The sequence below is a fragment of the Oncorhynchus gorbuscha genome, linkage group LG23 (genome assembly GCF_021184085.1).
Source record: "Oncorhynchus gorbuscha isolate QuinsamMale2020 ecotype Even-year linkage group LG23, OgorEven_v1.0, whole genome shotgun sequence".
In the NCBI taxonomy this organism is placed as follows: domain Eukaryota; kingdom Metazoa; phylum Chordata; class Actinopteri; order Salmoniformes; family Salmonidae; genus Oncorhynchus; species Oncorhynchus gorbuscha.
Window position 1 is genome coordinate 51,831,193 of NC_060195.1, and position 15,201 is coordinate 51,846,393.

The 15,201-nt window shown below is 47.3% G+C and overlaps 1 protein-coding gene across 2 annotated transcripts in view; it reads left to right on the plus strand.

Annotated features, from left to right (window-relative positions):
- The window catches only part of LOC124010444 (neuropilin-2-like), a 72,515-nt gene that overhangs the window by 19,610 nt on the left and 37,704 nt on the right, over window positions 1-15,201 (plus strand). For both annotated transcript variants that reach the window (XM_046322870.1, XM_046322871.1), the window contains exons 3-7: window positions 3,227-3,408; window positions 9,521-9,751; window positions 11,458-11,613; window positions 12,078-12,247; window positions 12,930-13,085. In XM_046322870.1, the coding sequence (XP_046178826.1) occupies window positions 3,227-3,408; window positions 9,521-9,751; window positions 11,458-11,613; window positions 12,078-12,247; window positions 12,930-13,085 (895 nt within the window). The remainder of the gene's footprint in view (window positions 1-3,226; window positions 3,409-9,520; window positions 9,752-11,457; window positions 11,614-12,077; window positions 12,248-12,929; window positions 13,086-15,201) is intronic.

A 15,201-nucleotide genomic window follows, 5' to 3' on the forward strand; every position in this document is an offset into this window, starting at 1 on the left:
AGTGCTATTTGTTCTAAGGCCAGATTGAAGACGGCAGCCGGGGGAATCTGTTGGGATTTCTCTCCCAGCGTCTACTTAATATTTCAGAGGCACTTATGCCTTATTAGGCGTACATGAGGTGCATGAGGTGGCTCTATGCTAGGCAGACTAAGAAGCCTTACTTCCTTTTAGTGTCTGGGCCTCAGCCCTGTTGTTGACCACCAGCGCCGTAAATAGCTGTGGTTGTTGAGCACTTTAGATTAAGAGTGAATGGTGGCAACAAATATATATATCGTCCATAATGGAAGCAACAGTCACACAAATTCAGAGCCGTTTTCTTTTGTATACCACTCAAAATTGCATTTTGTCAATATAAACTACACAGTTCCGTTGTGAGTGTAGATTACACCTGCCACGCTACTATTCTAGGAACAGATATTTGCATTTTTTTTGTCAATTGCAACACTCATCCCACAGGGTGGTGGAAGTGAACTAGACTGGACTCTGTTCTCAGTGGTGAGATTGACAGTCTGGGGCAAAGGTTTAGACGAAATGGTTCTCACCCTAGTTATACCATGGTGTTTTCAGAGTGGTTGTGTGTGTCTCCCTCTCCCAGACACACACACATGCAAGCGGACACACAGGCAAGCGCGCACACCCGCGCATACACACACACTCCCAGGTGAGGCTGTCTGTCTGAGGGGATTGTCCCTGGCCTGGCGCCTGTAGGGAATGCACAGAGGTGGACGGAAGTCCCAGACAAACAAGGAAGGTGTGGAAGGTAATTAGCAGGATCTGTTAGCAGTTGAGAGGATGAGAGGAGGATGAGGGGAAAGGAGTGGAGGAGAGAAGGCATGCCTGGACTGGTGCTGAACAACAGCCCTGAAGGACTTCCTTAAGTTTCCACCTCTCACCCCTTATGGGTTTCTTCTGGCCTCTATGGAGGGCTGGTGGAAACCATCATGGGTCCCAACAAGCAGGACTCCATAACCCATAAAGACCCCAGTCACATAGTGAGGGAGAAGGGGGGAGGGAAGGAGTCAGAAAAATGCAAGGTGAACTCTAATGGACTTGAGTGGGACGAGGGTCTGTCTGTCTGTCTGTCTGTCTGTCTGTCTGTCTGTCTGTCTGTCTGTCTGTCTGTCTGTCTGTCTGTCTGTCTGTCTGTCTGTCTGTCTGTCTGTCTGTCTGTCTGTCTGTCTGTCTGTCTGTCTGCCTGCCTGCCTGCCTGCCTGCCTGCCTGCCTGCCTGCCTGCCTGCCTGCCTGCCTGCCTGCCTGCCTGCCTGCCTGCCTGCCTGCCTGCCTGCCTGCCTGCCTGCCTGCCTGCCTGCCTGCCTGCCTGCCTGCCTGCCTGCGCATGTGTGTGTGTGTGTGTGTGTGTGTGAGAGACTCCGTTCTGCCACTCGGCCAGCCTTCATACATGTATTCATCAGGGCCTGGGGAGACAGAGAGCTCAGGTCAATAATCACATCTGAGAAACACTCAGTCATCGCTTCTAATCCACGACAGGCGAGAGAGCCCACTCCCGAATCAATTAAAACCTAATTAGGCTCTCAATTCCTTCTCAGGCCTTTTATCTTTTACGTACACACTGTAGTGTGTGTGTGTGTGTGTGTGTGTGTGTGTGTGTGTGTGTGTGTGTGTGTGTGTGTGTGTGTGTGTGTGTGTGTGTGTGTGTGTGTGTGTGTGTGTGTGTGTGTGTGTGTGTGTGTGTGTGTGTGTGTGTGTGTATTTGTCTTAAGCATGTGTCAGTTACAGCCAAAAAACACACATACTTTGTACACAGACACACACACACACACACACTCATGGATTTCTAGTTTTCTAAGCTTAACCAAGGGAGCTCTGGAGTAATCCTCTTTTAATAGCCACCGTGATGTAGCATTCGATAGGAATGTGTGTGAATTGGATCAAGGCCCTCACATTAGTGTAGTTTGATCCTGAGCCTGTGCAGGTTTTTGTTCCAGCGAAGCACAAACACACTTCACTCAACTCATCAACAAAATCATCAAGCCCTTGTTGAGTGTTAGTGCTAGGCTGTAACAAATATGTGCACACCCTGTGAGGCTCCCAGAACAACCATTAACGGTTACTGATCTCCAGAGTCTATGTCAATCTAAACATTCCTGCTCTCAATGACAGTGTATGAGGCTGTATTATTTGTGTGTGTGTTTGCATGTGTGCTTTTGTGTTTGCATGTCTGTGTGTGTGTGTGTGTGTGTGTGTGTGTGTGTGTGTGTGTGTGTGTGTGTGTGTGTGTGTGTGTGTGTGTGTGTGTGTGTGTGTGTGTGTGTGTGTGTGTGTGTGTGTGTGTGTGTGTGTGTGTGTGTGTGTGTGTGTGTGTGTTTGCACACGTGGGTCCAACACAGAACAGTGATCCAGTGCTGTGCTGAAGGCTGCTGAAGGCCTTTCATTGTAATTAGATGTTGCGACTGTTTCAACGGCTCTTGTTTGACCGCTCCGTCACATATCCAGGGGAGGGTTGAAGGGGGGGGGGGGGGGGGACGCGTAAATTCATTATTCGTCCCAGGAAGTCCACTGTGGAAAAGCTGAAATTCACTATTTTCATTCATCTGCTTGCTCTGCACTCATATTTAGCCTCACGTTGAAGTGTTTGCCCTTTTTCCTTACAGGACAACCAGGGCTAAAAGTTGATAAACAATTTGACATGAACAGTTGTATTCATCATTTTTGATTGACTAATGTCAATAGAGATATAAGGTCTGCCAAGCAAAAACCTGATAAAAAAGTACAGAAATTGTTTGCTCACTGGGGAAATAAATATCCAACTAGTCAGTGACAACTGTGTGAGGTGGGATTTTTCCAAGTTTCCCCTTCTCTCCTGTCTCTGAAATGACAGTTAAGAATTTGGGTTAGTTCAGGGAGGTCAATAGGTCTTAGGTCAAAGGTCATATGGACTAGAGTTCAATCACATTGAGCCCCAAAGCCGGTTCTTCTCTATTCTTCTCTTTGTCCTTGGTTTTAAGCTTGATTCATCCATTCAAGCATTCTACTGAAATCAATACATCCTTCTCAAAGCACCTCTTTTAACATATACATGATTAAATAAATCCACAGGTAAGATGTCCATATTAGGACAGTCTTAGCTTTGATTAAACAGCTCTTCCTGAGACTAAGGCAACTCCTGCTGAGATTGAAACAATTCCCGAGGCTGTCCTAATATGGACGCCGCACATAAAAATATTTCAAGGATTTTTCAGGAAATTCTCTATGTCTCATTCTCAGGTATGATTTCATTGAGATCCGTGATGGTGGTTCGGACTCGGCTGAGCTGCTGGGTAAACACTGCAGTAACATCGCCCCCCCAGCCATCATCTCTTCTGGTACTGCCCTGCACATCAAGTTTGTCTCAGACTACGCCCACCAGGGGGCTGGCTTCTCACTGCGCTACGAGATCTTCAAGACAGGTGAGCCAATACTCAAATTATGTCCGCCACCTCGTTATTGAGGCGTTTTTAGTGATTTTTATTTGTGTATGGGGGTGGTACATGATCTTTAAGACAGGTGAGTGAATTCTTGAATTCTACCTGATGAGCTCTTATTGGGGTGTTTTGATTGGTTGTTGGTCGTTGGAGGGGAGGGGGCGATGTTATTGGTTATGTGATTGGACATTGATATTTGACTGGTTGCTGATAGGTTGGAATGGACACATATGTAGAGACGTTTTGGCCAATCTTAGATGGATAACCAAGTTGTTGCCTGCGAGCATTATATTTATTCAATAAAAATGTGTATTTAGAAACCTGTGGATTGCTATTGGACAATATTGCCCATGAGGCGCTAACATGGCTTTCATCAAACCATGTAATGTGATCTAAGTTCATCCTAATATATTTTTGGGTTGAAACCACAATGGCAAAAGTCTCCAATGGGTGGCCATTCCCCTAACTAGCCTTGTGGAACGGTTGGATGGTTGACTGAGTTCTTGCTATGGATGCCTTGGGCAGAAGGACCTATGATGACCTTCACCTTCATGTGGCGGAGTCTACCTCACACACGCACACCCATACACACACTCACTCACCTCGCAAACTCACACACACCCCGACCAATTAACTTCAAAAGAGGCAGGGAGGAAAATAAACATGGTTTTACAGGAAAGAGGGAAAAAAAAGCCTGAACTCTTTTCATCCTGTCTGAAAAGCATCTCAGGAATGCCTCTTTTAACTGGCCTGGGATCTGCTTCATCTGGGGGGGGGGGGGTGATGGAGAGAGGTTACAGGCTGTATAGGGAGATGATGAGGAGGGAGGGGTGAGGAGGAGGGGGCAGAATGGGCGAGGGTGATTGAGAGGGGCTACAGGCGGTGGGGAGATGATTACTGGGAGAGGGAGGGGGAGAGGGTGAGGATGGGTCGGGATTTGAGTTTAACGACGGTAAGGGTGGTGGTAGTGCATAAGAGGAAGTGTACTTGACATACAGTACACTTGCGGTAGTGTGCTGATTCACTGTACTGAGCTGTGCTTTGCTTGTAAGATCCCATTGACATTGATTTGTTTGGGTGGGATTCAGGTAGTAGTGCCTCCTCTGTTTCAAAAAGTTTTTTAAACGTGATTTGAAAAACAACTGTTTTGAATGTGGCCCAGTTTTGTCATTTAGCTCTGTTACCAAGGCCACCAGCACAATGATATGATGATGTGATAGGGCTAATATTATACACACATACACACACTCACTCTGTAACAGAATAGATGGGTATGCTGTTGCCATGGTTTTAACAAGAGCCTGCTATGCATTTGGGGTGCAAAAACAATGGTATGCGTGTGTAGGGGCATATTTATGTATGTGTGATATGTGTTCGTGGGTGGTTACAGTGTGCTTGGGCGTTAGACGATCTTGTTTGTGCCTATGTAGGCGTATAGATGTGTTTCTGTGCGAGAGAGATCGACACGCAGAGCATCTGTTTTGGAGTGCAGTCTTCTCTCCCTTTGCATCCTACACCCATCATTGTTTATTTTAACAAGTCAGGATCAGGCCAAATAGTTCCACAAACCCCAGTAGTTTACGAGTTCTGGGAGAAGATTAGAGACTGCCAGGCACAACCCCGCAGTGGGAGAGCTGTTGTTTATTTACAATGATGTTTGTGCATGATGGATGTGTGTTCTCGTCTTATTTGTGTGCACTTGTAGTGTGTGTGCGCGCGTGTGTGTGTACATGCTCTAGTCCGTATGTGTTTTGAAGGAGGGCGTCACTAGTGGAGATATGATCTTAGGTCAATACACAGCTTGGAGGTGTGTCTGTCCGGCTGGCGGTTGTCCTCAGCCAGAGCCTGACCCTTCAGTCCTACTTTCGCTGCTGATCAGGGTCATGTTCATTAGGGCACACAATGGAAAACGTTTCAAAATAGTTTGCAACTGAAACTAAAATCAGTGTTTGTTATTGGGAAAGTCCAAGTAATAGTCCCTTCCTGTTTCAGTCTGTTTTCTTCCGTTTGGTGCCAAATGAACACGGTCCTGCAGTACATCTCTTCTCTTCTCCTAGACTGCCATCAGCACCCAGGGTTACTGATGAGGAGTATGTTGTAGCTAAGTAAGCAGAGTGTGTGTGTGTGTGTGTGTGTGTGTGTGTGTGTGTGTGTGTGTGTGTGTGTGTGTGTGTGTGTGTGTGTGTGTGTGTGTGTGTGTGTGTGTGTGTGTGTGTGTGTGTGTGTGTGTGTGTGTGTGTGTGTGTGTGTGTGTGTGTGTGCAGACATGCATATGTGTTTGTGTATACTGTGCCCACTTTCCTATGTTCAGTGCCGATAATGGATACAGGGGTAATAAACAGCAATAAGATATTTGACTTCTCACCCTTAACTGTATTCCCAAATCCCATTTTTTCTGAGGCCCCATCCCATCCCCCTGAGGGAACGTGTGCCCCAAAACAACAACCCAAACCCACCCCACCCCCATCCCATATGCACGCACCATAACCCCACAGTGGTGAATGTGCACCCACTGCCTTCCCTCCCCCCGTTATGGTTGTGCCCTACTTTCCTCACACACACACTGGCGTACTAACCCCTCTTACCAAACCAGCCCCCCACTCCGCCCCCTGTCACGTGACTCTGTTACTGTGACTCTGTTACCACGGCTAGTACGGGAAGACTTCCCGCCAAGCGACCTCCTCCGGCCTCTAGCACTAGCAGAACCAATCGTGATGAATTTTTCTGTGGTTCCCCTTGGGGTCATGGTCGTTCCCCCCTAACCCGGTCTGTCAGGTCACCTTTGGAATGTAGTGGAATGTCGCCCAGATTGACCAGGGTGACTGACCTGGCTGTGACCCCTTCCTAACCAATGGTCGTGCGAGCATACATGCCCGCGTAAATAGACTGCGGTGTCTTAACTTGCCACGCTGTGGTACGCTCACAATGTTGTTTTGCTTTTCTTGCCCTCCTCCCCCCTTCCAGACACACACAAACAACACACACGCCTCAATTGTATTTCCGTGAAACCCTTGAGTTGACTCCAGCGAGAGTAGGCTGTGAGACGGAGAGAGAGAAAGATGGAGAGCGAGAGGAAGAGAGTGTTAAAGAGGTTGTAATGTGCAACAGACGGGCGCAAATGTGGAGGTGAACTCTCACAGCATGAGGTGCATGAGGAGTGGGAGAGGAAGACGAAAAAAGGAGGAGCGGGAAGAGGGCGAATGAACAGACTGCGCATCCCTCCTAGGGATGGGGGGGGTGAAGGAATGGAGCGTGGGAGGGAGGGGGGATTCCCTGACACAACATGGGCAGAGACTACTCCGTCAGGCACTCGAGCGGAAAGCGCCGACGCGTTTCTACCCAGCAACTCACCCACTCCCCCCTCCTCAACCCCCCCCCCCGCCGGCAGACAGCTCTTGCCAAATGGCTGCTCGTGGTGAAATGTGCAAGCCAGGCGAGTGGCTGCTGTGCCAGACGTGTGTGTGTGTGTGTGTGTGTGTGTGTGTGTGTGTGTGTGTGTGTGTGTGTGTGTGTGTGTGTGTGTGTGTGTGTGTGTGTGTGTGTGTGTGTGTGTGTGTGTGTGTGTGTGTGTGTGTGTGTGTGTGCATGAGGGTCTTGTTTTTGGAATGTTCATATACTTGAACTAATAAGGACTAACAAAAGGGAGAGTACTCATGCATACACACCATCTCTCACACACACGCCACACACATATCTGGCATGTGACGATGTGACGGGTGGTAACACACACTGGGCTAGTATAGACATGCAATGGTGTGATTGAAGCCCTCTTTCTTCTGCCTGGGTAACAGTCTAGTGCACCCTGACCCAGTATTGAGGATAACAGGGCAAGTGGGCCAGTGTGTCTCACACAACATGCTGAAGCTTACCACACAAACACACACACACACCGAGGCACACTTTCATTCACAAACACATACCCTGTCTATCATAAACCACAACCTATGTAGAATGCAGTATGCGTTTTCATTCAATCACACACACTGGCACACTTTCATAGTGTCACGCATGTTCTTCTACACAAACACACACACAGCATTCCCTATTCAGTGAGGGGCAGTAAATGAGCTGTAGTAGCCTCCCAGGTGGCGCAGTGGTCTAGGCTCTGTCGCAGCTGGCCGCGACCGGGAGGCCCAATTTTCTGGGTTAGGGAGGGTTTGGCCGGTAGGGATGTCCTTGTCTCATCACGCACTCAAGACTCCTGTGGCGGACCGGGCACAGTGCACACTGACCAGGTCGCCAGGTGTACGGTGTTTCCTCTGACACATTGGTGCGGCTGGCTTCTGGGTTGGATGTGCATTGTGTCAAGAAGCAGTGCGGCTAGGTTGGGTTGTGTTTCGGAGGGCGCATGGCTCTCGACTTTCGCCTATCCCGAGTCGGTACGGGAGTTGCAGCGATGAGACAAGACTGTAACTACCAATTGGATACCATGAAATTGTGTAAAAAAACATTTGTTTAAAAAAAAATGAGCTTTCACCTGGACTTGTCTGTTGTTTGTGAGTGTGTGTTTCCTCTCTTCCTGCGGTGAAAGGCAGCAGTCCCCATCTCCATGAGGTCTATAAAAGTGTGTCGGCATAGTGACAGGTTGAGGCAGGCATCACACTGGCCTTGTCTCTACTCGTTAAACGAGAGGGTCTGACTGACCAATGGAGGCACAGGAGACACACACACGCACACATACATGTACACACACACACATGCACGGATGGACAACACACATGCGCGCGCACGCACACACACACACACACGCACGCACGCACGCACGCACGCACACACACACACACACACACACACACACACACACACACACACACACACACACACACACACACACACACACACACACACACACACACAAAGGCCTTTGGAGACACATAGTGAGAACATTCAAACACTACACGTGGTGATGGTTGTTGTGATGTGGTTGAAGTACGGTCACACAAGGTCAAATCCGACCTGGGGGGGGGGCTTTGCTTTAGGAGTCACCAAAATGTGTAGAGTCTGTTTGTTGTTGCTTATCCCATTGTATTCCTTTCCCTGCCTCTTGCTCCTTGCTGCTCTTTCTGTATGCCCTGCCCCTCACAGAATCATTGCTATGTGCTGCTGGTAGAGCTTGTCTGTGTATTCACAGCTTGCGTGTTGTAAGTATGCGTATACGTGTGTGACCCAGCAATGTTTTGAATAACAAGAGAGAGAGAGAGAGACAGAGCGAGAGGGTGAGAGGTGGGAATACAGAGAGTTTGGGGATTGTAAGGTGCAGGTATATATGATCCGTGCTTCGAATAAATGAGAGAGCGAGAGAGACATGCACATCACAAATCATTAATGAGCACGTCCATAAACACTCAGTAACTCAGGGGGAAGTTTATATGGGAGGCACATCTGTCGGAGAGCTCGAGGTCAGCCGCCCAGGGCGTATAAATCTGCATAGCTAATGAGCTGCAGACACGCCGGGCCGCTTACCGAGCTTTACTCTCGTTTGTTTTGGCATGTGTTTTTCTCTTCTCTCTTTTTTTTTTAAGCAAGGGAGTAAATGCAGAGCTTCCTGGGCTGTGGGTTGTGGTGACGGTTATGAGGTTTATGATGAGGCGTGTGTGTGTCAAAGGTCAAATGGGGTTGCTTATATTTGTACTGTTTCGCTGCATGTACAAGAAGGGTAACCTGTACGAGTGTGAGGTGTGAAATGGAAATGTGTTTAAAACATTTTTTCTATCCCGACTCTCCCTGAGACACCCTCGGAGAGTGGAGTCATAGCCAGGGATCTGACACTATTGACGGCGATCCTGAAGCAATTAGGGTTAAGTATCTTGTTCAAGGACACATTGAAAGATCTTTCACCTAGTCAGCTCGGAACCAGCGACCTTTTCGGTTACTTTCCCAACACTCTTAATAACCACTAGGGTGCCTGACACTCTGTGTGTGTGAGAGAGTGCGTGCATGCGTGTGTATGTGAATGTGTGTTACACAATGAACTGCAACTGGATTCTATTATCGCTGTCTTGCAGAGACAAATGTATTTTCTTTAAAAAAAAAACCTACTAGTAAAAAATATGATTGCTTTTCTGTGGTAAATTGCTCATGTCTGTGTTCTCCATAGGATCGGAATTCTGTTTCCGGAATTTCACCAGTCCTTCCGGAATGATCGAGTCCCCCGGCTTCCCTGACAAGTACCCCCACAACCTGGAATGTTCTTACATCATCATAACTCCGCCCCACATGGACGTGACCCTGACCTTCTTGACCTTCGACCTGGAGAACGATCCCCTGCTGTCAGGAGAGGGAGACTGCAAGTACGACTGGCTGGACGTGTGGGACGGGCTGCCCCAGGGTGAGTGCTTACCAGACACATACACGCACACATGTCTACACACGCATTCACACATACACTTTCATACACACACACACACATACACACTATATGAGGTACCTGCATGTATTTGAACACAAACACACACACATACACACACACGTCATCTACAATACCTCAATGAAGCTTTTCCTGCAGCCTTTGTCTCAATAACAATCCCGGAACTAGCCCATTCCTGCATTAGCCATTCTACACCTCCCAGGACTTTCCCATGACCTGTTTCCCATTCATCCACTTCATCACGCCTACTTTGCCCCACTTCCCCCTCGCTTCAATCTGCCCTTTATCACACAGCACTTTCTTTCTGTTTGGGAATAGGGAGTATGGTGAAGTTGCCCCTAGATGCTGTTCTTGGGTCAGTTTTGCATTTTTCTCACAAGTAGTTAAGGTTAGCATTGGGGGAGGGGAAGCTAATCCTAGATCTGTACCTAGGGGAAACTTCACACTGAAGCGAGAGTGAGAGTGCAGTGCATGAGGGGTATCGGTTGCCGTGGCGGTGAGGCGCCTGTGGGCAGAGTTACATAATGCACCATAGCTACATGCTAGTGGTATCAGGAGAGATCGGGAAAGGAAGGGAAGGGGAACACTGGTGGGAGAAAGCTCTGGAGAGCGGTCATCAAAGAGCTTCGTATCTACCGCTGGGGCTGGGAGCAAGATGATGTTCGGTTAGTAGAGAGGAGAATTTTGACTCTCACTTGCTCAAATATTTTAAACTTGAAATGGCGGCCCCAATACAACAGTTTCAATACCTCCTCGCTTAGGGCCAAACGACTCCCCTTTTCAATGTGGTTTAAGTGGTTGGGTCAATCACACAAGCTTAATAGAGACTGGTCTTGAGAGCAGTGTACTTTTGTATTACCTAACCCATGTGGGAATTACATTACATTTACAGACTAAAACTATACATAATACAAACTAAAGTATTGGGCTCAGAGAAGAGAGACAATATTCATTGAAATGCATTGAAATTCCAATTTAAGAATAGTTTTTTTTTGGAGCAAGGGATTTTTCATTACTTGAATGAAGAACGTCAAATGACTTCCTTGATTGACTGAATTGAAATGGAATTGAGCCCAACCCCATCAATCACATTAGTCGAAACACTGAAGAGTCTTTAGATCTGAAGGAAATGAATGGAAAACTGATTTGGGGAATCTTTAGGAACATTGTCTGTAATCCTGGGGAGCTGGGTGGGATTGGGTGGGATTGGGTGGGATTGAGAAGATTGGGTGACAGCAGTGTATAATCTAAAGTCTGCCCCCACAGTGGGTCTTAATCCCAGCCTAAACCACACGAGAGGGAGAGTCTCATGCTGAGACACAGACCTTCAACGTTTTCATTAGTTGCTTACTCCAGTTTAAGCCTATTTCTGGATTTAAAAGCACTTTCAATGGAGATGCTCACATTCCATAAAATACACTGATGCTCATAAAACATGTTACATCCCGAAATAAATATATAAAAGATAGGAAACACATCCGAGTTTGCTTTTTTTGCAGGTGTGTGATGATATCGAAAAAACGTGCAAGTTTCTATTTTATTTGATGAAATAGATACATTAAAAGGTCTAACAGGTATTTTCTTCAGTTTTTGTCAAACACTGAAAACATACTATATATGTTGCATGAAGATCCCTCCTAACTATTTGTGTCTGTCTGGGTTTCTAGTGGGCCCTCTGATTGGCCGTTACTGTGGTACTAAGATTCCTCCTGAGATCAAGTCGTCGTCTGGTCTACTGTCTCTGTCCTTCCACACGGACATGGCTGTGGCCAAAGACGGCTTCTCAGCCCGCTACAACATGACGCACAAAGAAGTCAGTGACAGTAAGTAGCCCAACCCCTCTGACTCTGTCCGTCCGTCTGTCTCTCGTTTTCTCATTCTCCTGTTCTCGCATTCTATGTCCCTTTCTTTTCTCTCTCTCTCTCTCTCTCTCTCTCTCTCTCTCTCTCTCTCTCTCTCTCTCTCTCTCTCTCTCTCTCTCTCTCTCTCTCTCTCTCTCTCTCTCTCTCTCTCTCTCTCTCCTTCCATCTCTTTCTCCCTTTACCATTCTATATGTGTCCTATAGTCTGCATAGTCACGTTCTATCTCTACCTCTCTTGATCTCCCTTTCACTCCCTCTTCTCTCTCTTTCTTTCCCTCTCCCCAACCTCTCTCTCTCTCCCCCTCTGGTCTCTCCCCCTCTAACTCTGGTCCCCCTCTTTCCCCCAAACTCCCTGTCTCATAACCACATCCTCCCTCACCTGGCCCTTTTCTCTCAATTCCCCTCTAACCACCCCCCTCTCCACAGCGTTCCACTGCAGTACAGCGTTTGGTCTGGAGTCAGGAAAGATTTCGGACGACCAGATCTCAGCCTCGTCCTCGTTCTACGACGGCCGCTGGTCCCCTCGCCAGGCCAGGCTCAACAACATCGACAACGCCTGGACTCCCAGCGAGGACAGCCCCAAGGAGTACATCCAGGTTAGACAGTCAAAAAGAGACATAGCGAGAGAGAAAGAGAGGGAGAGAGGGAGACAGAGATACACACACACACACACCCTCCCCCACCACACACACAAACAATCAAACACTGTTTTGATAATATTCAGTGTGCGGAGCGGATGCAGGATGCTATCTGTCACTTGATAGATTATTTTGCTACTCAGGAATGCGCTGTTGGCAGTGGAAGAGAGTGCCATTGATTTTTACCTCCTCTCCCTTATGCCGCTCTTCCTCCCCAACAGCAGCCTCATAGGGCCTGGCAGCACTCCCCACTGTCTTTGTCTTTGTGACAGATGGACATAGCTATTAACATGACAGTGATGTCTAGACCTATCTATGGGGGTATATGACTTAAAGGAGTGCAGGATCTGCATAGTTCCTTCATATCTCTATGTCCCAATAACCTTACCTACTTACGTCTCTCGTTCTCTCTCTGTGCCTGGGAAAATGGAGGAAGGTAGAATAGAATAAAGTTGAATCAAATAAATAGATACTTTATTGTCATCTATTTGTAATAAATGGAAATGTACCTTGCGCTTCTTCTGAAATGTATCTCATTATTTCAATCTCTGCCCCTCTTTTCCCCCTTCTACCTCTCTCTCTCTCTCTCTCTCTCTCTCTCTCTCTCTCTCTCCTCCCTTCCTCCCTCCCTCCCTCCCAGGTGGACCTCCACTTCCTCAAGGTGCTGACAGGCATCGCCACCCAGGGAGCAGTCTCCAAGGAGACGCAGAAGTCCTACTACGTGTCCACCTTCAAGCTGGAGGTCAGCACCAATGGAGAGGACTGGATGACCTATCGCTACGGCAAGAATCACAAGGTAATCTAAAACCCCAATGTAGCACCTGGAACCTAGAACCCAAATGTGAAACCTAGAACTCCAATGTGGAACCCAGTTCTCAAAGTCAAAGTTGGTTGTATATCCGGTTTTTCAACTGCAGCCTAGCTGGCAAAACCGGTTGAAACAACGTCGTAAGGAATGTGAAATTGGTTGAAACAACGTCGTAAGGAATGTGAAATTGGTTGAAACAACGTCGTAAGGAATGTGAATTGGTTGAAACAACGTCGTAAGGAATGTGAAATTGGTTGTAATGACGTCGTAAGGAATGTGAAATTGGTTGTGATGACGTCATTTCTAACAGTTTTTCCCTCTGGGAGACTAGCTGGTTCCATTTGCTCTGGATAAGCATGTCCTATCCAGACATTTAAATTGCTCAAATGTAAATGTAATGTAATTCCCACATGGGTCAGGTAATACAAAAGTACACTGCTCCCAAGACGAATCTCTATTAAGCTTGTGTGATTGACTCAACCATTTAAACTGGGAGTTTAAATGGGAGTAGTTTGGCCCTAAGCGAGGAGGTATTGAAGCTGTTGTATTGGGGCTGTTTTATTCAAATATACAGACTAATACTAGATTAAAATGTTCTTAATTTGTCTATATATATCCCAGTTATCAAGGCCAGGAGAGCTGCTCTGTTGGTGCTCTTCCGATGATAGTGTGGGAATGACTGGGAATTATTTTGAGATTCCTGTTGGGAATGTGTGTTGACATGAGTCATGTCTCTATCCCATGAAGTGTCTTCCTAATAGATTGAGAAAGGAGGGAAGGAGGGAGAGATGGAAAGAAGGAGGGAGGAACCTGCCAAACATGAACAATAGAGTCCTCTGTGTGCCCTTATCTATCTCTGCAATTCATCATCCACACACACACACAAACACACACCAGTGGTTGTAAACACAGCTGGAGTGTGGAAGAGGTGTGTGTGTCCGTGCGTGCTTGAGTTTGTTTGTGTTTGTCAATGGGATAAGGTACGAATATAGTACTCATACTCAATGTAAATGTGAACTTTGACCCAGATATGTAAACTCAGCAAAAAAAGAAACGTCCTCACTGTCAACTGCGTTTATTTTCAGCAAACTTAACGTGTTAATATTTGTACGAACATAAGATTCAACAACTGAGACATAAACTGAGTGAGTTCCACAGACATGTGACTAACAGAAATGGAATGATGTGTCCCTGAACAAAGTGGGTGTCAAAATCAAAAGTAACAGTCAGCCACCCGCTGCATTAAGTACTGCAATGCATCTCCTCCTCATGGACTGCACCAGATGTGCCAGTTTTTGCTGTTAGATGTTACCCCACTCTTCCACCAAGGCACCTGCAAGTTCCCAGACATTTCTGGTGGGGAATGGCCCTAGCCCTCGCACTCCGATCCAACAGGTCCCAAACATGTTTAATGGGATTGAGATCTGGGCTCTTCGCTGGCCATGGCAGAACACTGATGTTCCTGTCTTGCAGGAAATCACGCACAGAACGAGCAGTATGGCTGGTGGCATTGTCATATTGGAGGGTCAGGTCAGGATGAGCCTGCAGAAAGGAGGAGGATGTCTTCCCTGTATCGCACAGCGTTGAGATTGCCTGCAATGACAACAAGCTCAGTCCGATGATGCTGTGACACACCGCCCCAGACCATGACGGACCCTCCACCTCCAAATCGATCTCCAGAGTACAGGCCTCTGTGTAACGCTCATTCCTTTGACGATGAACGCGAATCCGACCATCACCCCTGGTGAGACAAAACCGCGACTCGTCAGTGAAGCACACTTTTTGCCAGTCCTGTCTGGTCCAACGACGGTGGGTTTGTGCCCATAGGCGACGTTGTTGCCGGTGATGCCTGGTGAGGACCTGCCTTACAACAGGCCTACAATGTCATGTTTTGTCTTATATTGTCTTGTCATTTTGCTTTCCCTTCTGTTCGTTTTCCTCCTGCTGGTCTTTTTAGGTTTGTTCCCTTTTTTTCTCTCTCCCTCCCTCTCTCTCTTCTCTCTATCGTTCCGTTCCTGCTCCCAGCTGTTCCTATTCCCCTAATCAATCATTTAGTCTTTCCACACCTGTTCCCTATCTTTTCCTCTGATTAGAGTCCCTATTT